The 22,443-nt window shown below is 36.6% G+C and overlaps 1 protein-coding gene across 4 annotated transcripts in view; it reads right to left on the bottom strand.

Annotated features, from left to right (window-relative positions):
• BTRC (beta-transducin repeat containing E3 ubiquitin protein ligase) overlaps positions 1-22,443 on the bottom strand; it is a 183,004-nt gene that overhangs the window by 74,866 nt on the left and 85,695 nt on the right. For 2 of the 4 annotated variants that reach the window (XM_040254222.1, XM_040254224.1), the window contains one exon: positions 6,704-6,781. The exons of the other annotated variants lie outside the window; for them this stretch is intronic. In XM_040254222.1, coding sequence (XP_040110156.1) covers positions 6,704-6,781 — 78 coding nt within the window. The remainder of the gene's footprint in view (positions 1-6,703; positions 6,782-22,443) is intronic. 4 annotated transcript variants of the gene reach the window in all.

Below are 22,443 nucleotides of genomic sequence, written 5' to 3'. Positions count from 1 at the left end.
CCTGAGAGATTCCTTTGTCCATGGGATTCTCCAGGCAAGAACACTGGAGTGGGTTGCTATGCCCTACTCCAGGGAATCTTTCCGACCCAGGAATTGAATCCGTGTCTCTTAAGTCTCCTTCACTGGCAGGCAGGTTCTTTACCACTAGCACCACCTGGGAAGACCAAGAATATATACAGGTTTTTATTTTCTAGACATTCCATCTGTAAAATGGGTATATGATCTTCTTTTTCTCCAAAGGAAGTCACCTAGATTAGTAAACTAAAACTGGTCAGAGTCCTTAGCTCAGTCTGAAACAAAAAGGCCAAAGAACCAAATATTTTACTTTCAGTATTTTACTATTATAAGACTCCTTTCAGCTAAAATAAACTAGTGAGTATAACAGCCATAGGCAAGATAGGTTCTATCTCCACATAACATCTGAAAAGGTAGCTTCATTGCTAAACCAGAGGCAGAGAGCGTTTGCGTTGGAGTACTTTAATATGTTTTTATATAGCATATAAAGCACATAAGCATAAACCAGTAAGATGCCTTGCTGAAAACTACCTGCTTTGTAAAAGCAGGCTGTAATTCTGAACAAGTTTTCAATTTTCACACTGCTGCTAGGGTAAAACATTTTAAAGAGTTTAATTTTTTACAATGGATTCAATGACATAGGATTATCTAACAAAGTAATGGCTAATCAATAGAAGGTTTAGTTGTCAGGTGAAACATATAACACACTAAAAGGGATTGATTGCCAGACTTCTCCTTATTTACTAGAAGGTATATATTTAAAATGACACAAACTTGTTACCAGGCTGCATTTTTTTAACCTTGCAAAAAGCTGCTTAAGAAATCTGTTCAGCAGCCCTATAGCAAAACAAGATATACTATAATGAAAATGGCTAGTGACTGGGAGGTGGGAAGGAGTATACACGGACCTTCAGATATATATATAGAAATATATATATATAGGACAGAAAAAGCAAACTAAAAGCGACATCTAGGAAAGGTGAAGCTGAAAAAAATGCCACAATGATGCTATCAAATCTCATTCAATAGATGCAAAGCTGTATCTGATCTCATTCCATGTTGCTCTTATGGCAGATTTTTTTTTCAAGGACTCATGCAACTGGGTACAATAGCCCCTCCTACCTTTTTAATGGTACAACCAGATTAAGCACTGAACACAAAATGAATTGGGCCCATATGGACTTCAACCAGCATATAAACTGTTTCCTTTATAATTTATTCACAGTATCTTATGTCTCTATATGAAAATACACTTTTTATGGTCATTGCAACCCAGGAGTTCAATAATATTTTTTCTACTAAGTCAGTGATTACACAATTTATCAAAGAATGATTACACTGAAATAAAAATAAAACAAAACGCCAACCCCCTATACAGTCTTCCTTCCTCAAAGTAATTTTAAGACTGCTGATTATTAAATTGCTTCTTTTTGAAAACGGGTTTTTGTAGCAAGACACAAATTGCAAAAGCCATGTTTAAAAAACAAAAAAGTTATTAGACTCTGAAGGATTCAGCCAAAGTGGGAAGTTAAATAAACAAATCACTTCATCAGACTTGGAAAGATCACTTTTGTCTTACTTAAGAGACCTACATTAATTACCTTTAAGGTCTTTTACACGGACTATTTAAAAGAAGTACAATTTATTTATTTATTTCAAATGAGGTGCTTCTTCTGAAGTATTAAATAATGTCTACAAATGCAAAAGCATTTTTATAAATAGGTAATTAAAACAGATGACTAAAATTAAGTCAAGCTGCAAAACATTACCCAGGATGCACTATGTTTTTGTGTTTGTTTTTTTTTTAATAAACATCTCAGGCAATTTTTTTCCATCCAAAGCCCAAAGCACTTCAGGAGAAAAAAAAGAAGTAGGAAGTTTCATAGGGGAAAAAACATACATATATAATGAAATAATGCCAAACCCCAAACTAAAGTATTTACAAGATAGTCCCTGAAGCACCGTTTGTCATATTGCAATTACACCTTACCTACTGCCAAGCCAAAGTGCTTACTATTTCCACTAGGGGGAGAAATATCTTAACACAAAGCAACGGCAGATAAGGAATGGGTTTTCTTGAGCAATTATCAGAACAAAGCTCCCTTGGCTGTGTGTACCTTCTAATTACTCAATACAATTAAAATGACTAACCTAAAACAAATAGGAAAAAAACCTGCCAGCCTGATATGAGGGACTTCATTAAACCTTTCCCCCTCATCAATCAAATCAGAAAAAAGGGAATGCCATTACATATTATACAAACACTACAGAGCTATTAAAGGAAGTAAATTCAGTGAGTTTCTCTCTTTTTTTTTTTTATAAAGGAAGTGGCTCTCTTGAAAAAGAAATGTGGTATTTACCCATCTGGATGCTGCTTGAAAACAAATTGTCCTCCTAAGAGCAGAAATACAGTATGTTTTCTCTCAGTTCACTGGCTTATGAATGACTTTTTGTTGTTGTTGTTGTTTTGTTCATATACATGATAATGTCATTTTCTGTGTCAGTGATGTGCTTGTTCCTCCTACTCACCCAACTGTATAAAGGAGCTATGCCAATCAGACCTCCATGCTTACACTGGATTGTTGTAAGTTCTTTACCACTGGTTTCTGTGCATCTACTTCAAGTTAATGTCTAGAACAACATAGGAATTTAGGGGAGGGGTGGGGTGGTAGGAAAGGAAAACAGCTACTTAATTCCTTCTAAAAGGCTTATGCAGTTCCTTTTATAAGGCCTGGTCATTAACAGAAGATGACAACAGAGTCATTTTTCTTCAGCTGACAATTGCGACATTTTTCCAGCAGCATGCAAGGTGTTGAAAACCTGGCAGCTGTTACCTCCTGGGATGAAGATACTTTTTTATCCTCCCTTGACAGTTTAACTCAGTGGGTCAGCACCTTTAAAGACTGCAAAGTATCCTCGAAGAGGATGGAAGCTTGAATTACTGCTCCCTCCCTAATCAATGTAAACCCTCACTGCAGGTGAAGCCTCCATCTATAGAGGTGCATGGGGGAGGAAAATGTAATGCCCTGAGCCAGATGGTTTTTATCTTGTTTTTAAAGAATAAAGGAACAAGCTAACAAGGGAGACAGCTACTTTGTTAGCTTCTTGGCCTCTCTCATGGCTTTGCATCCCCAGGGTTCCAGCTACACAAGAGAAAGAATACAGAAAAACGTAAACACTTAAAGAAATATAACTAGAGGGCTGGCATCATGCTGCTTTCAAAGAGTTGAGACGGCTCTACTCAATGCTTTATTTATCACTACCCACGTTCTCAGGATGGTAAGTGGACACATACACAAAGGGAATGGGGGATGGGGGAGGGATTAGACTGAGGTCACAATTTACTCAATTACAGAGAAAGGCAGGGTTGACAGATCCTATTAGCACCAATGTGAAGCTAAGAAGGAGTATGCATGTTGTAAGGCTATGTTTTCAAAGAGTAATGAGTACTTTCATGTATCCTCTCAGGCCTTTGCCCTTGTTTGCAGATATGAGTACTATGAACACAGTTGCTATGGTTTTCTGGGCTTCACATTCTAGGAATAAAAGTAAAAAGAAAACTGTAGCTACTCTGTACATCTTTTAAATAGAAGTTTACACTTAAATAACAAGAGGTCAGAAGAAATAACAAGAGGTCAGAAGATTATTCAGAAATTTAGAAAATTAAAAGAATAATTACATCCCCCACTCCCCCACCTCCCAACTCTACTGACTTCTGGTGTTGGATATAAAATGGAAAAGCAGTATACAAGACAACTTGGTGATACAGGGAGTAATGTCTTCTGACTTCCTCTTTCAATATTTTTCCTGCTAATGTCTTTCTCAAGTCTTAGAACTATGGTTATGGTAACCTCATAATACAAGCCAGGGAGTGTTCTTTTCTACTCTGTTTCCTATTTTGGTGTTATTTATTCCTTAAATGTTTGATAGAGTTCACCAGAAAACTATGTGGGCCTTTTGATAATTCAGTTTTTTCAACAGACATAGGGCTCTTCAAATTTTGTTTCACCTTGTTTTGGTATAAGTTGTGTTTTTCAAGGAACTGGTCCATGTCATCAAAGATGCCAAATTTTTGGTATAAAGTTATTTATAATATTCCCTTTTACCTTTTTAATGTAAGAACTGCAGTGATAATACTTCTTCCAGTTCCTCTAACAGTTAAATAACTCTAAATTAACAGGCGTGTTCATATCCTATCAGCAATGATTAAACTATACTTTAGAATAATATATATAAGCTCTAAATTTATTAGAACATAAAAGTATTTCAAAATCAGTGGTTAAAGAGTGGTAAACCCCATTAGAAATAGTATGCAAAAGAACCTCAGGTTAAGGGACTAGGCCACATGATGCGAATCCTACTTACATCGACCTGAGGTAAAAGGCACCTCTGACACCTTTTTATCTATATAACTTGACTAAAGGTGGGGTAGGGAGAGCAAATGGCATTTCATTATTGTCCTATGCACAGAGAAAAGAGGGCATTTAAACAGCTTCTATACTATATCCTACATTAAAAAACTCAGTGATGGGGTAATCAAGTTCAGAGCAGTCCTGGACAGCTGCCCTGTGACCCGCTTGTATTGACCCCTGTTATTCATCACTCATCCCTAAGATTGAGAGGGCAAGCTCCTAGGGAGTGACCACCACAAAAGAAAGACACAAGCCAACAGTAATCTGGTTCCAGCAAAAAACCAGATGGCACTGCAATAAATTTACAAATCTGCATTCATGGGGCTGTTAAAACACCCAGAAGCTAAAAGACTCCGAGGGCCCCAGGAGGATCTCTTACTTCCCCATTTCTAAAGGCCATTTCTCTTTCCAAGAACACTGAGTTCATGCTCTTCACAAAGAGAATAGAGATAAAACCCTTTACAAAGAAAGGAGGGGGGAAAGCCTCATGACCTAATTAATCTCCAGAGCTTGGATCTCAACACTGAATGACAGATATTAGAAAAATAATTTTGGAGTACTAGGAGGATAAAAACAAACCTAAAAAACGGTTGTTAAATTAGAGCAGATGGGGTAAAGAGAACCTGCTAAAAAAGCAATGAAAAAAAAATTAAATTTTTTCAAACACTGCACGAAACAGATCTTGCAAGTAGAAAATGATTCAATAATGTATGCATTTATTTTTTAAATGAATCAGATTAGTCCCATGTGTGACCTGCTGGTCCATCTGTATGTGCTGGACTTAATAGGCACGATTCTCTCTCTTGCTTCAGTTTGAAGTATGAGAGAGATAAATTTAGTTTAATTTTCAACAGATCAGCCTATCCATTTTCCAAATGGACCATCTGGATCAGCCTATTAAAATTAATTTATAACTTTGCAGAGTGAAAATTCGTTTGTTAGCTTAAATAAAGTTGCCAAAACTTTTTGTCATGTCATTGTTTTCTGACAGTTGTTTCTGTATAGTGGGCAGAGTGTTTCCACTTCCAAATTTATCTTATTCAATTTCATCCTATATATTTAGATTTATAGATCAGGTATTTATCTCCAAGAGTTAAAGCTCTAACTGAACAATATCAATGCTTGATGATCATCTGGCTATTTAACAAAGCTTCCTGAACTGATTCAATTCTACTTACAATTATTTTTATAAAAAAATTTTGCATCCAAAATTGTCTTAACATAAATAAAAGAATGATGTGTCACAATTTCAACTACTTTTCCCCTAAATTAACACTGTCTACAGACTAGAGGTAGAGGGCTGAAGTAAAAATGCTTTGGCAACACTGAGATCTTTCAAATCACTGACTTGCTAATTAAACAAGTCATCAAATCTTTTTCGGCCTCCATTTTCCTCATCTATAAACTGGAAATCATATCTAGCAACTTTACACGGTTCTTGTGAGGGTTAAGTAAAATTAAGTATCAGGTTCACAGTGGGCGCTCAACAAATATTCAATCTCTTCTTTTTCTTAGAATAATGCCATAGATGCAAGTAAATTAAAATTATTTTTACTACTGCTGGTGCTCATCTACTCCAATTTTATATTTAAAACAAATATTTGTGCATACCTATTCTCTGGCAACACTGTAAGAACTTGTTTTTGCTGCCAGTGGGAGATGGAAGATGTTAGAGGTTGCTACAGGCAGTGAGAAGAACCTATTTTTTGACCAAATATTTTTTAACATTTTAGTTTTTAAAAACAGAGCACCACAGAATTGAACTTTCAAAGAATATATTACCTTTGAGGAGTGGCGGCACTGTGGTGAGTAAAAATTATTTTAAAGTTGTCATTAATATTGGCCTTTACTTCCAGAAAAAGCAAACAATTTGCTCAGACTTATAGGAGCTAACTTCATTACTGGCAGATCCCTTTTGGTTTTTATTATTTTTTGGTGTATGAAGAATCTTAATAAAAAAGTAAGGTTTAAACTATTCTACTATCTGCATTTAAGATACATTTCAAGTTATTTTTCCCTGAATAAGAAAACTTTCCTTTGATTTTGTTTTCACTACGTGTAAACAATTGACTGCCCTGTACTTGTACAACTAGGATATTTTTTAAATGACTGGGAAAACAATGTTAACTGATTGAAATTGATGGCTTGAGAGCCAGACCAACTTCAGAGTATTCTTAATTTAAGCTCCAGTACTTAACAAATGGCAAATTGAGGGTTTCCTGTCTTTTGTTTTGTTGTTGGTAGCTTTTTATTTTAAGTAAGACTGAATTTCATACCTGTCTAAGTGAATTCTTCTCTGGTATTATCTTCCTAGGGGGTTCGCCATTATTACAGTCTTCTCTCTCTGAGGAATTCTGTGAAAGAAAGTAAGCTTTAATTCAGTTCTCATTATCTTCAATCTTATTCTGTGGGAGTAAACTGAATTACATTTCTAATTCTGTAAGCTAGAATACCGTGTATATTTATGCATTTGTTCACAGAAGATTTATATACATACAGACATACACTTATGTAAAGGAAAACATATGCCCATGTATATAAATAAATGTATGTAGGGACCTAGGTGGGAAAGTATTTCATCTATATTTAAGCACTGCCCAGCAGATCATATTCATTATGAGTCTAGTTTATCGTTCTTTAGAAATGCAGGTTGGCACTGGACACGAAAAAGTTCCAGAGGGTAAAGCATCTGCCTGCAATCCCGGAGACCTGGGTTTGATCCCTGGGTCGGGAAGATCCCCTGGAGAAGGAAATGGCAACCCACTCCAGTACTCCTGCCTGGAAAATTCCATGGATGGAGAAGCCTGGTAGGCTACAGTCCATGGGGTTGCAAAGAGTCGGACACGACTGAGCGACTTCACTCATATTTAGCTGATAACAACTTAAGCCAGGATTACTGCCTTCTCTTAATTAGTTTTAAACCATAGTAAAGTTTGACTGGTCTAAGTTCTCTAAGTCAGATCCTAAAAAATTTAGTTATTTCTCTTCCTCTCTTCTCAGATTTGATTTTATTAAAAATAGTGCTTAGTTAACTCAAAGCAATAAAATTTAATCAGGGTTTAACAGTTAAAATCCACTCTTGCCACTATAAACTCAAATAGCAGTTAGAAGACCCTAAAATGTCAATGAGATGTTTAATACTTAAAAAAGAGGGAAATAACAATTCAGTTAGAAACAAGTTCAGAGTTCTAAATATCAACAGAGTAAAAAGGCAACCCATAAAAAGGGGGGGAAGATTGCAAATTATTTATCTGATAAAGAATTAACATCCAGAATATAGACAGATGTTGTAAAAACTCAACAACAAAAAACAGAACCACCTGATTCAAAAGTGGATGAAGGACTGAATACACATTTACCCAAGAATATATACAAATGGTCAACAAGCACATGAAAGGATGTTCAGTATCACTACTCATTTCATAAATGAACAGCAAAACTACAAGGTACCACACATTCATTAAGTAGGCTACTATCAAAAACAAACAAGCAAAAAATAACAGGTATTGATAAGGCTATTGAAAAACTGCAACTTTCGTGCATCTTTGGGCGGAATGTAAAATGGTATATCTGCTATGGGAAACAGTATGGTTTCTCAAAGAATTAAAAAAGGAATTACTATATGATCCAACAATTCAACCTCTGAGTACATACTCAAAAGAACTGAAGGGGGAATCTTAAAGAGATATTTGTACATCTATGTTTGTGGCAGCATTATCCACAACAGCTAAAACATGGAAGCAATGCAAGTATACGCTGATGGATGAATGGTTAAGTAAAATGCAGTATATACTTACAATGGAATAATATTCAGCCTTAAAAAGGAAGGAAATTCTGACACCACAAAATTGTAGAATCTTTAAGACATTATACTAAGTGAAATAAGCTAGTCATAGAAAGATAAATACAATATGATTCCACTGACATAACACACTTAAAGAGTATTCAAAATCATACATACAGAAGGTAGAATGTTGGTTACCAGGGGCTATGAGAAGGAAGGAATGGGGAATTATTGTTCAATGGGTAGAGTTTCAGTTTAACCACATGAAAAGAGTTATGGAGATGAATGGGGGTAATGGTTGCACAACATTATGAATGTATTTAATATCACTGAACTGTACACTTTTAAAATGGTTAAGATGATAAATTTTATGTGTATTTTACCACATTAAAAAACAACTGAAAATCTGGTAACCAACACATGTAAATCACTATCTGCAAGGCAAAATACAGAAAACTGAAATACACACTATTTGGGCTCTATTTTCCACAATTACATGTATGAATGTGTGCTAAGTCACTTCAGTTGTGACTGACTCTTTGCGACCCTGTGGACATAGCCCGCCTGGCTCCTCTGTCCATGGGATTCTCCAGACAAGAATACTGGAGTGGGTTGCCATGCTCTCATCCAATTACGTGTGTAATGTTAGTATTTTAGAAAGTGCAGCTGATTGACTCATTATATTACATATATTCATCATATTCTGAAGACTTACTTTCAGATCCAAAAATTATATCCAACATGAGTTTATCTGAAAAATTTCATACAAGTATGAAATTGAATACAGGATCATAATGGTGTTTTACACTTAGATAGTATACATTTTTTGCATGTGTATCAAGAGGCCCTCTATGGCTAACATCTGTGTGCCTTCTGTGTCACACCTTGATAGGCCAGCACACTAAGGTATTCCTTCTGGCCAGAAATCTCTTAGGAGGTTTAACTTGATATTTTACATTTGTAATGATCACTTTCCATTAAAGGTCTCTAAAATCAATACAAAGAAAAGGAAAAAAAATGTTATGTTACAAGCTAGGGATAGAGGCTCAATAACTTCAGAATTCTAAGTGCTTTTACTCTCCGATACAAACGAATTGTATTCAATTAAGCCAGTATTCAATTTTAGTAACTTATAATCTGTTAAGTAACTACTTCCCAGTCCATGAAGTTACACACCCTCCTTTAAATAAAATACCATTTCAGATCACCTAAACCTGTTTAGTTCAATAAGGCCCTGTATTTCAAAATTAATTGTTTTTTTTTTAAATGTCTTCATAGTAAAGTTGGAAGCTTAATTACTTTCTGGTGAAAGTCTGTTATACTGAAGACATTATAAATCACATTTTTACTCTACAGGTGCTTTGGATAAAACAAAATTGATGGCAAACTCTCTACGGTAAATTACCTAGCAAAAAAAACCTGTGATCTTAACCTAACGCAATGAGTCAGTTCAGTTCAGTTGCTCAGTTGTGTCCGACTCTCTGCGACCCCATAGACTGCAGGACGCCAGGCTTCCCTGTCCATCAGTGAAGCCATCCAACCATCTCATCCTCTGTCATCCCCCTTTGCTCCTGCCTTCAATCTTTCCCAGCATCAGGGTTTTTTCCAATGAGTCAGTTCTTCGAATCAGGTGGCCAAAGTATTGGAGCTTCAGCTTCAGCATCAGTCCTTCCAATGGATATTCAGGACTGATTTCCTTTAGGATTGACTGGTTGGATCTCCTTGCAGTCCAAGGAACTCCCAAGAGTCTTGTCCAACACTACAGTTCAAAAGCATCAATTCTTTGGTGTTCAGTGGCTATCTAGCCCAAATCAGCAATTTTCTTCCTCCTGACCCTCTATTTTTTCTGATTTAGATGGGAAACTATTGAGTAAGCATTATAAGAATGTCTAAGGTATTAAAAGATAAAGGGAGCTAAAGGATGATTACTACCTTAGAGCAGAACACAGAGCTGAAGAGGAGCTCCTTTCCCTTCTCCATCCCATCAGGGCAAAGGATATATATATATTATTTTGTTGTTTAAAAAAAAAAGGTAACTTTAACATTAACAAGCAGGAAAAGGAGAAAAACACTGTTACAGCCAGTTCTTTTTTAGATCGTTTAACCCAACATTTTTTGCTCTTTTTCCCGACTTCTTTTAATCATTTTTTACTTTTACTGGACCATCCACCATGAGAAAACAAATCAATTCAATTCAATCAATTCAAAAAATTCAATTATGTTGTTGCTTAAAACAGAGGTTAGTGACATTAAACAGTCAGGAGCAAGGAGTAAGGTACCCACCTCAGAGTGAAAAGGAGAGCCAGAAAGCCAGAGAATAAGAAATTAATAGCTCTACAGTCTTGAGGATGGCAGGGAATGATTAAGCAGCCAACATACCTGATAGTCACCTTGGTGGTTCTCAAAGACTGTGCTCTCCAATATCACCCAGTTCAGTAGCACAGTTATTCCTTTTATCTTTAACTATGGTGCATTCCAGTAAGCAATATTCACAACTGCCCTTGGTCATATCAAGCTAAATTATGTCCAAGTCTAAATTATGTCCAATCAAGCTAAATTAAGTTCTACTTATGGGTAACTAAAAGATGCAGGTAAGACTCATCATACAAATTCAGTTCAGTTCAGTCGCTCAGTCATGTCTGACTCTGCGACCCCATGAATCACAGCCGCCAGGCCTCCCTGTCCATCACCAACTCCCAGAGTTCACCCAAACTTATGTCCATTGAGTCAGTGATACCAACCAGCCATCTCATCCTCTGTCACCCCCAATCCCTCCCAGCATCAGGGTCTTTTCCAATGAGTCAACTCTTCACATGAGGTGGCCAAAGTACTGGAGTTTGAGCTTCAGCATCATTCCTTCCAATGAACACCCAGGAATGATCTCCTTTAGAATGGACTGGTTGGATCTCCTTGCAGTCCAGGGGACTCTCAAGAGTCCTCTCCAACACCACAGTTTAAAAGCATCAATTCTTCGGCACTCAGCTTTCTTCACAGTCCAACTCTCACATCTATACATGACCACTGGAAAAACCATAGCCTTGACTAGACAGACTTTAGTTGGCAAAGTAATGTCTATGCTTTTTAATATGCTATCTAGGTTGGTCATAATTTTCCTTCCAAGGAGTAAGCGTCTTTTAATTTCACTGCTGCAGTCACCATCTGCAGTGATTTTGGAGCCCCCCAAAATAAAGTCTGACACTGTTTTCCACTGTTTCTGCATCTATTTCCCAGGAAGTGATGGGACCAGATGCCATGATCTTAGTTTTCATACAAATTAGCAGGTGACAAATAAGAGGATAGTCACATAATCTCAAAATATTTCTACATAAGATACGTAATAATTACAAAAGAAAAAAATAGCCTCACAGAAGAGAGATCTGGTAGAAAACACCTTAACATTATGTGCCTCTTGACATGATATATTGAGAAGAACACATTATTACTTCTGAGGTAACCTTGCCCAAAACATATATCCTCAGTCTGCTCATGAGAAACAACAGACTAGCCTGAATTGAGGGAAATCTTAGAAAATTTCTAGTTTGTACCTAACAAAAAAGTGTCAAGGTCATAAAATACAAAGGAAGACTAAGGAACTGTTACAGGTTAAAGAAAACTAAACAGACAAAACTGAATGCAGCCTGTGATCTGATCTGAAGTTATTTGGTGGGGGGAGGAGCTGAAACAAAATTGATGGTAAACTCCTCTGCACTGAATTATATAGTGAAAAGTAAGTGATCTGAGCCTAACCGGGTGAGTAAGGACGATCGAGCCCATATCCACAATTTTCTTCTCCACCCTTTACTTCATCTGTTCTTGATAGGCAGTTACTGAGTGGGCATTATGATATAAGGTTTGTATAAAGAACAATATCAGAATTATTGGAAAAATTTGAAACAAGTCTATTAGATGAACTAATAACACCATATCAAAGTTAATTTCCTGATTGTTTCTCTACTTTTAAAATTAACATGTGGAAAAACAAAATTTTTTTTGGTGTATAGTTCTATTGAGTTTTGAGAAAACCATAAAGTTATATAACCACCACCACAATCAAGATGTAAAGCAGTTATATTACCTTCCAAATTCCCCTTGATATAGTCAACTCCTTTCCCTAGGGATTACTGATTTATTTTTTGTCTCAATAATTCTGTCTTTTCTAAGGCGTCATACAATCAATCATGTAGTATGTGATTTTTTGAGTCTGTCTTCTCACCTAACATAATAATACATTCATTTGTGAGATTTATTTGTGTTCTTTTGTATTTCAGCAGTTCTTTCCTTTTCATTGGCAAGTAGTAGCACTGTATGGATGTACCAAAGTCTGTTTATACATTCAACTTCCTGGCTTTGACAGTCTGTACTGGGGTTATTTTTTTTTTTTTTTAACTGAAGTATTGTTGATTTACAGTGTTTCAGGTACACAGCAAAGTGATTCAGCTATACATTTATATTTACTCTTTTTCAGATTCTTTTCCATTACAAGTTACTATAAGATATTAACTATAGTTCCTTGTGCTATATAGTAAGTCCTTATGTTTATCTATTTTATATATGGTAGTAGTGTTAATCCCAAATTCCAAAACCCCTCCTCCCTTTCCCCCTTGGTAACCCTAGGTTAGGTTTGTTTTCTATGTCTGTGAGTTTATTTTTTCTTGTAAATAAGTTCATTTGTACTGTGGTTATTTAGAGAATGTCCTTGGTCTTAGAAATATGCAATGAAAATATTTAGGGGTAAAGGGACATGTGTCTGCAACTAACTTTAAAAGAGCTCAGAAAAAGTAATAAATAAATTGACATTAATATATATGTGTGCATGCTAAGTTGTTTCAGTCATATCTGACTCTTTGGAACCCTATGGACTGTAGCCTGCCAGGTTCCTCTATCCATGGGATTCAGCAGGCAAGAATACTGGAGTGAGCTACCATGCCACCCTCCAGGGGATTTTCCCGACTCAGGGATTGAACCTGTACCTCCTGCACTGCAGGCAAATTCTTTGCCACTGAGCCACCGGGAAGCCCATTAATATATATGTATATGCCTGTAATGTACTGCAAGGAGATCCAACCAGTCCATCCTAAAGGAGATCAGTCCTGGGTGTTCATTGGAAGGACTGATGTTAAAGCTGAAACTCCAATACTTTGGCCACCTGATGCAGAGAGGTGACTCATCTGAAAAGACCTTGATGCTGGGAAAGATTGAAGGCAGGAGAAGGGGACGTCAGAGGATGAGATGGATGGCATCACCGACACAACAGACATGAGTTTGGGTAAACTCCGGGAGTTGGTGATGGACAGGGAGGCCTGATGTGTTGCAGTTCACTGGGTCACAAAGAGTCAGACACGACTGAGTGACTGAACTGAACTGAACTGATTGCCTGCAATGTAGGAGACCTGGGTTCAATCCCTGGGTTGGGAAGATCCCCTTGAGAAGGGGTTACCCGCTGCCTGGAAAGTATCATGGACTGTATAGTCCATGGGGTCGCAAAGAGTCAGACACGACTGAGAGACTTTCACTTCACTTCACTTCATGTATAAATAGAGATCAAGCAAATGGAGAATCTATGTAGAGTATAAGGGGATTTCATTTATTTATTTTTTACTATTCTTTTAACTTTTCTGTACATCTGAAATTATGTCAAAATAAAAATTAACCAAACAGATGAAATCCAGAAGAAAATATGTTAATAAATGGAAAAACAGAAGTCAGATAAATGAAAAATAAACTGAGGGAAAAAAATTCCTTCAATAAAAATAAAAGTTGTATTTTACCACTTAACCTTGAGCCAACTAGAAAAACCTGACTGCTTAAAACAACTCATTCACAACACTCAGATGGAACATTTCATTACAGTAAATTATTTGCAGAATGTTTGTGTAGTCCTGGAGTAACAGTACTGTATAAATATTAGCATTAAAATATTTATACTATATAACTTGTTACCTTTTATATTAACTTGAATTTTTATGCCTTAACCCAGCATTCACTAGTTTAGAATTTTTAAGGGCAGAATAAAAGCCTCACTGACAACTTTGAATTTAACTTCAAACTGGAAGCATTAGAGTTATAACAGCTGCAGACATGCAGACTTGGTAACAGAAATGGTCGGTAAAACAGACTTGGTAGGTAAAAGTCAAATGAAATACTACTAATGCTCATGTGTTAGATCTCAGGATGTTATCTATTTTGGATAAAATGTTTCCAGAAGTAACCTGGAGGTGAATAAAAAAGAAAAAAGGAATCACATTAAAAAAAACTATCTCAAAATCAACATATCCAAATTTAAAGCACTGTTTACCATCCTCACTCACTTTAGGCTAGCTCTTTCCTTCTCAACTTTCTATCCCAGACTTAAATCCTCAGAGTCAATTTTTACTCATCCCTCCCATCCCCACCTTTTCTTTTTTGTTCTTTAAATAGATTGACGCCAATTTTAGGTCTTCAATTTTTCCTTTGAGTCATGTATTTTAATAGATCTAACCTTAGTTTTGCATTTTACTCTAGTCTAGACCACCAATACCTCTTATCAGTGTTACTACTGTTGCGATCACCTTCTGGCCTCCTTGCCTAAATCTGTATCTGCTCCATTTCTTATACTACTGTTGGAATCATTGTTCTAAAAAGACTACTTCTCTGCTAAAAACCTTTTATTGCTCTCTGTCACCTACAGGATAAATCCAAAGTTCTTAGTACAGATAGCATCCACAATTAGGCCAATTTCCATTAAAGTCTCCTGCACCATTTACATGTTATTTATCATTCTTCAAAATAAGAAAAGCACTCGAATTAGCACTTTATTTCTATTTGGAAACATTGTTTTATTTCTCTATTATATCTCTGTGTGAACAAGCTTTCCACCCCAACCTTGCATGTTGGTTTCTTCAGGGCAGGGCCAGTTTCTTTTTGCCCTTCACTTTCCAGTAGTTGTTGTTCAGTTGCTAAGTCATATCTGACTCTTAGTAACTCCATGGACTGTGAAACATGTCAGGCTCCCCTGTCCTTCACTATCTCCCGGAATTTGCTCAGATTCATGTCTGTTGAGTCAGTGATGCTATCTAATCATCTCATCCTCTGCCACCCTCTTCTCCTTTGCTTTCAATCTTTCCCACAAAGCTTGAGAGCATAATATGAGTTTTTAAATGTTTATTAGATTGAGCACTATTGCCAGATTAACCTTTCTTAACCACCACTAATTTTTTCTTCAAAAATTTATAGTGGCTCTTTGTTTCCATGAAATCAAATATGAAGTTCTAGGCCTGGTTTTTAAGATCTTTCAGAATTTTCTGCTACATATATCAAGTTATTTCCCTCAACATACTTTTACTTTTCTCCGCCCTAGTTAAGCAAGTCTCTTCAGGGTCTCATAAACATGATTTGGTCTTGAAATTTCCAAGCTAGCAGGATCTTTATTAACACTAGTCTAGAATTATAAACACAATTACTTGATCAATTCAAGTCCTACCCATTCTTAAAATGAGTTTCAACTTCTTCTCCTCTAAGAAAGTATACAACTATTCCATCTTACCTTACTGGAAATTTCTTAACATTTTTATTTGGTCCACACAGTTTGGCACTTAAATAGATGAATGTTTGTATTTACTCTCAAGTACCCAATAAGACTGAAAGCTTACTGGACAGTCTTTGTGGTTCCCGGCCCGGAGCCAGCGTGAGGAACTCCGCCCGTGGCAAAGGTCATGAGGAAGGAGGCTCGGCATACACAAAGGTGGGATCAAGCCTCAGGAGACCCCCTGTTCCCGAGCATCTACCCCCCAAAACCAGAGTCTGCCTGCTTTACTGTGTTATGCTTTCCACCTACTCTTCTGACATTAACAGGGGGCTGTCCCCCTACCACCTTTTTCTTGAAAAAGTTAATTTAGAGCTTTTAGATAATAAATCTCCTGGGCATAATACGAGTGTTTCAATCCAAAAACCCCTCTGATGGCTTTCTAGCCTGCCTGCTGGACTCTTACAGCAGTGCATGTGATTGTTTGTGGCCTCCCGACCTCGAGAGGCACAGGAAGCTTAAAACATCCTAGGAATGTAGGGGCTTCCAAGGAGTCAAAATCATTAGAATGGGACTGATTAAGGGTTTCATTTACTTGCTGCCAAATTTTCATATCTTTTATTTGTAGATATAGTTGGCATGTAGAAAAAACAGGTAGTAGACCTGGTATTAGCAACATTAGATCTTTGAGTTAAGTACTTTCTTTGTTATAACCCACTGCACCTTTGTTCTACAGGAATGTAACTTTATTTAGTACTTTGAGAGTGATACAGATTAAAGAAAAAACACTTCAAGGGAAAAAGAGTTTTTTGGTTGATAGACATTTATCTAGGAAAAGAGCCATAAAAATGTTAACAGGCCCCCTGGTCAGAAGATGTTGTAAAACCACTGGAGACCTTTTGTATACGGGAAGGTATGCAAAAAGAAAGTCTGGTCTCAATAAGCGTCAGGACTGCTGCACCTGCATAACTCTGCATATTCCATTATTTCTTTATGTACAACTTGGGATATATAAGCTGCTTTTGAAAATAAAGTTGTGGGTCTGGCACCAATGCTTGGCTCCCCCATGTCGTTCTTTTCTCCCTTTTCTGGCTGAATTCCCACCTGGAGCATGGAGGCTCACCACGTCTACTTATTTGCCCTGGCTTCTAAGACCCACACGAGAGGGAGCCCAAGGCGGGGCACCCTCCGATATTCAAGTGGGCACCGGTGGCCTACATAGACGGTGCAAGTTCCTTGTCTTGGAACTTTATTGGTTTCCACATAAACCGAGTTGTTCAGCATCTTTTCTCCACTAATTTTCCTACTACACTATTCTTTCCTAATCTCTCTTTATATTTCTAAATAAATAAGTTTTTCCTCGCCGACTCTGTCCCCGCTTCGAATTCCCTGGATCCACCGGGGCTGGACCCTGGCAGCTTCCTCTACCTCCCAACACATTACATAATATACAGATAATAAGGTCTTAATGTGTAATTGAAACCCTACACCCACACCATCCAGCTAGCTTTAAAAATGGTTTCCACAGCAGAGAAACTTCAAAGTGAGAGCCAACTACAGTCTTATTCTATCAATTTAATGCCAGTATAATTTACAGGAGGAGTTTGTAAGCCCCTGCTCTAAATAGTTTTATTGAAACTTAGCCATCCTCATTTATTACCATTTATCTGTGGCTGCTTTTACACTGCAATGGCAGAGGTGGGTAGTCAGGACAGAGATCCTATGGACCACAAAACCTCAAATGTTTATTATCTGGTCCTTTACAAATAAAGTTTGCCAACCCTTCATTAAGAAGGAAAAGTTCTTCGGTTGGTAAAGCATTCCTAGCTTTTCAGAGGTTTATGGATGGAGCAATATTCTCCACTACCTAGTAAGTGGCTTATTTACTGTTTTCAGTTATCTATTCGAACACACAACTCCTGATGACATGGATAATTAAGAGTTGATTATATAATCAAATAAAAAACTAAACTAATTTACACAGTGATGAAAAGTCAAGCCACTCATAATGACTCATAATAATCTTTGAGTAAGCATCTTGCTCAAGGTTGGATGGTGCAACAGCCTAAGCCTGTTTGAAAAGACATCTGCTATAAATAAAATAAGCAGCTCTAAAACTAGAAGTAATGTTTTCCACCTATGCCACAACTCTTCACTGGGAGAACTCCATGGTCTCTATAGTCAGGAAAAACTGTATCATTTTAGCAAAGCAGGCAAATTGTGGTGAATTAAAACTGATTTTGAATCAGTTGTTTATCATTATGTAAAATGACAACCCATGTAAAGAGAAAAATCTTGAGGCCAATTTCTATAGCTAGTTGCAAACATTATATTATGCATGGGCTTGATCTGTAAATCAGTAATTGGATTAATATTTTTCTCATTACCTTATTATATGATTTGGAGCTAATTATAACCTCCAAAAATATATACGACCTGCAATTTTCAAAAATAAGAACAATTATCCTTCTGCAAGTTTAAAACGTGAGTTAGCTACATGGGTAAGAGTCTTTCAAACTATTCAATGAAAGGTGACAAAAAAAGGTGTGTCTGGGGGTGGGGGGTGTAGTGTGTATATTGTGTGTTTAAACAAATTTTAATTAATTCTTCTAGGATACAATGGAGAAAACTTAGGTCAAGTTCAGAAGTTGAAGAATACTATTCTAGGATCAGTTTTAGGGAGGGCCTCAAGTGTCCTCATAAGATAATATTCTCTGGCATGTTCTCACGCACATTGCTTCCCCAGCATGTTTATCATTTGACATATTCTATTAAACCACAGCCACCTCAAAGCCTCCCTATATTGCTCAACTTCAACAAGATCCACCAGTTAAAGTTTCCCAGAAGTGATATTTTCTAGTAATACACCAATCCAAGCACAGTATTAGGAACTGGATGGAATGGAAAGCACTCTCGGGGGCAACCAAACACAGAACTTCCATTAGTACCACCTTACTCCCTGTGACAAAAGTCCAAAAGACACCAAGTAGGTTTTCCCCTCTGCTACACTGTCCAACACTCATTATAAAACACAGATGCAGCCTTTCTCAAAATGCAAAGGGGTTGTGTATATTTGCAAAGAACAACTATTTTTTTATGCTTCCAAATTCTTAATCCTGTTTGGAGCTGTCAGTGGGGGTTAATGGAAGCCTTGGATAGGAGAATTCCAATCTGGTTGGCAGATGGATAGGTTGGTTATAGCTGCATAACTATGTCTTGCCTGCAGGCACAATTCAAAACACTGTTAAAGCAATATAAAGTCTCTGTCAAGCTGAACCATTTGGATCAGTGGCAAGGAGAAATAATAATAAAAAAGAAGTTCATTTCTGGGCCTTGTGCATTTATGCTAGTATGCAGAAACTGATTAATTGTCATAGTGTGCTGGTCTTCTATACCTCAGATTTCTACTTCTGGAGTAGATTTTGCATGCTAATATAATCATTCTCCCTCTTGAGACATTAGCAAATAATCAAATGAAAAACAGGATCATAATTTACTGAGATTCGAGCAATTCTCTATGCAAATTTGACTTGTTATTGCTGCTGCCTCGTTAATCTGAATGCCTTTGACAAACTCCTTTGATTTATGAACTCGTGACAACTCCAATGTGTATATATTTTGCTAGATTGACATTATCATTAAGAGTGGGTGGACTGAGCTCACATGAATGGCTGATTTTATTCGCTGGTGTCTGCTGCTCAACAGCTGAGCATCTCCTCCTCACAAAGCCCCTGAGCGTCAGGCTCTTCCCATCTTCCCATCCATTCATCATCTCGATGTTAATTGGCCCAGGCTTTAAGCAAATTTTCAACACGATTTAAAGGCACGATGACACTGATTACTGACCCTCTGCCATACGGTGCCTATTGATTAACCTGACAGAGATGATGAGCTTGAGGGAAACTAGGTGTGTGGGTACCTCAAGGGGAAAAATATATTGTCTATGCAGGCAAACACTTGTCATTACCTCACAAGCTAGAATTTGCACAGCTCACATTCTTAAAACACTACTGCTTCAACACCTACAGCTAACGCAAAAAGTGCTTTCTGTATTCAGATATTACAGATATGTCATGTCAAAGCGCATGACACATTCAGTATTTAGAAGAACTCCTCAGATAGATGGCTGCCTTTCAACCAATTATGCTTGTGCTGGCTGGATATATGTATTTTAGGTAAAATGCAAAGAAAGGGCCGGGTAGTCTGGCAATGCTGTATCATATGAGAAATGAATTAGAACAGGGAAACAAACTAGGTTCTTGAAAACAGATAGATAGAGGAAGGAAAAAAGGAAGGAGTAAACTGTCTGCTGCCATTCCACCACTAGTACAATAAGCTGCCATTCTATTGCTGTTACAATGTGAGGTACTCTTAAAAAGGAAGAGAATAACCACCCGATTTTACAAATTTTATTTTCTGTTCTTTAAATACTGCTACCTGATTCCAACCATCAAACAATCTCTGGCACAGAAATTACCAAGAACTGAATATTTTAAAATAAAACTGAATAATATTTAAGTCTAACAAACATAATACCCCTTAAATTCTTGCTTGCCCATTTTCAACAACTGCTGCACAAACTGCTGTACTTAGGGAAAGTGTGCAGGGTTATTTCAAGTTAAGCTTCATGAGAAAACTAAATGCTTCATTATTTGAGAAAAATATTAAAGTTCATAACTAATAGTTACTGAGCACACACATTAAAAACCAAAAATGATCTGTTTAAAGATACACAAATTTACAAAAGCAAAGTCATGCCGCACTATCAGGGATCAGACAGAAACCACCTTTAGATAGGGAAAGTTCTTATTTAAAACAAAGCTAACAAAATATGTTGCCTCTGGCCACACACATCACCTTGTTTACTTACGAGTCCTGGAGGGACAGCCAATATAGAATTTTAAACACGGAGATTTTGGAGCAGTTCTAACAGTTATTTCAAAGCTAAAATAATAGAAAACTGAACAACAGCCCGGCTGTAGTCCTATTACAGTGACATGGGCTGTTAATGTAAGAGATCAAATGTTTTTCAAGTCAAACAGCATTGGTGCCTGTTATACTGGAACATGCAGCTTTTACTCCCTAAAAGCCTGCCTCCTGCTCTTTTAAGATAAACAAGCTCAACTAAGCACTGAGATACTCTGATAAGAAGGATGGAAGAGAGAGCTGCACCCAGGGAGTGACAAGGCAAGGAGATGAAGGAGCAGAGCTGCTTTTGTTAACTTTCAAGTTACAGAATGTATCATAATACAGCATTTTAATATTTCACCATTAAAAGAATAGCTAGTATAGGAGGAGAGATTTCTATCAATAAATATGAGAAACAGAGGAAAAAAAAAAAAAAGCCAGAATAGTTCTGTTTTGTGAACAGGAGAGATATTACACAGCTGTCTGAACACATTCAGCTTTGTGACTTCTTAATCAAAGGTTTGAACGTTAACTTAGCAATAACTATGAGTACTATATAAAAGAGTCTGTAATTATGTTAATATGCTCCACATCAGAAGCAATAGTCCATTTAAACGCTGAAGGATTTTTTGACTCTAAAGGCCTGATTTAAAAACAAACAGAAAAACTTCATGCCTTGCCTTTACAAGTAATTTTTTTATACTTTATTCTGCTTAACATGCAGTCACCAAACCACATCTATTTCTAACAATGTGGCTTAATATTTTTAAAATCCCAATAGGCTTGCAAAGGGTGCATTTATATACTACTGCAACCAAGACGACTATCATTTGTTCAGAAAAATAATGAGTTTCATGCATATGGTTTTACTGTTTAAAACACAATGAAAAGGTACAAAGTAGCTAAACAAGTACAGTAAAATGAATAAAAATTCAGCAGGGGTACTTGGGATTAAAAGGCATATATAATAATAATAATAATAAAATACCTATCATGGTGAACAAAAGTATAAATAGTTTAATTTACTTCTCTTACTTTTAAACCTACATGAATCTGAAAGAATTTTTTTTCCTTTTCAAGACAGAACCTTTATGCTTATAAGTTTAGGACAGATCCTTTCACACCACAATTTTTGCTGCCATATTTACACAACATTACATCCAGAGACCCAATGCATATACTTTTGTGTGAATTAAGAGGCAAACATTTGCTTCTACTAATAAGGACATCTGGTTATTTTTGTAACTCAAGGACATCTGCATTCCGCAGATCTTTCTGATTTCTCAAAATGGGATTGAGAACTATAGAACCCTTATCTATAGAACCCAAAATCCCTCTCTCTGCAAAAGTTATTTCTGTCATTCCTGTTCCTGAGTTTTTTTCCTGCTAAATGACTTTCATCACCTTGGATGTCTTCCCTGCTTTAGTATATTCTCATTTTATTACAATTCAACAATACTGTAAAAGAAATTTAGGGCTCCTTTAAAGTTGATAAACTGTAATATCCCCAAAATGCCTATCCATTTTGGAGTGAAAATAAAACCATCCCAAGTAAATAAGTAAATTTGTGGAAACCACAATGGGCTAGGTTAAGATTTATATTTAGGTGTATATTTCTATTGTGCACTGTCCCTTATTTAATCACTCTTTTTTCCCTTTATTATTAAGAAATTATTATTCTGTGGGTTTGTTATGCTGTGGGCTTTTCCACTGATTATACGAAGTCATAATGAATTTTCAGGTCTTTAAAATTACAAATATCATTTCCACTCATTGACTTATATAGATTTTTGGTTTCCAACGGTGAATAACATGGTTCAGCA

The sequence above is a fragment of the Oryx dammah genome, unplaced genomic scaffold (assembly GCF_014754425.2).
Source record: "Oryx dammah isolate SB20612 unplaced genomic scaffold, SCBI_Odam_1.1 HiC_scaffold_14, whole genome shotgun sequence".
NCBI classification, from domain to species: domain Eukaryota; kingdom Metazoa; phylum Chordata; class Mammalia; order Artiodactyla; family Bovidae; genus Oryx; species Oryx dammah.
The sequence above is the reverse complement of the archived record's forward strand: the minus strand, read 5'-3'. Positions and strand labels throughout refer to the sequence as shown.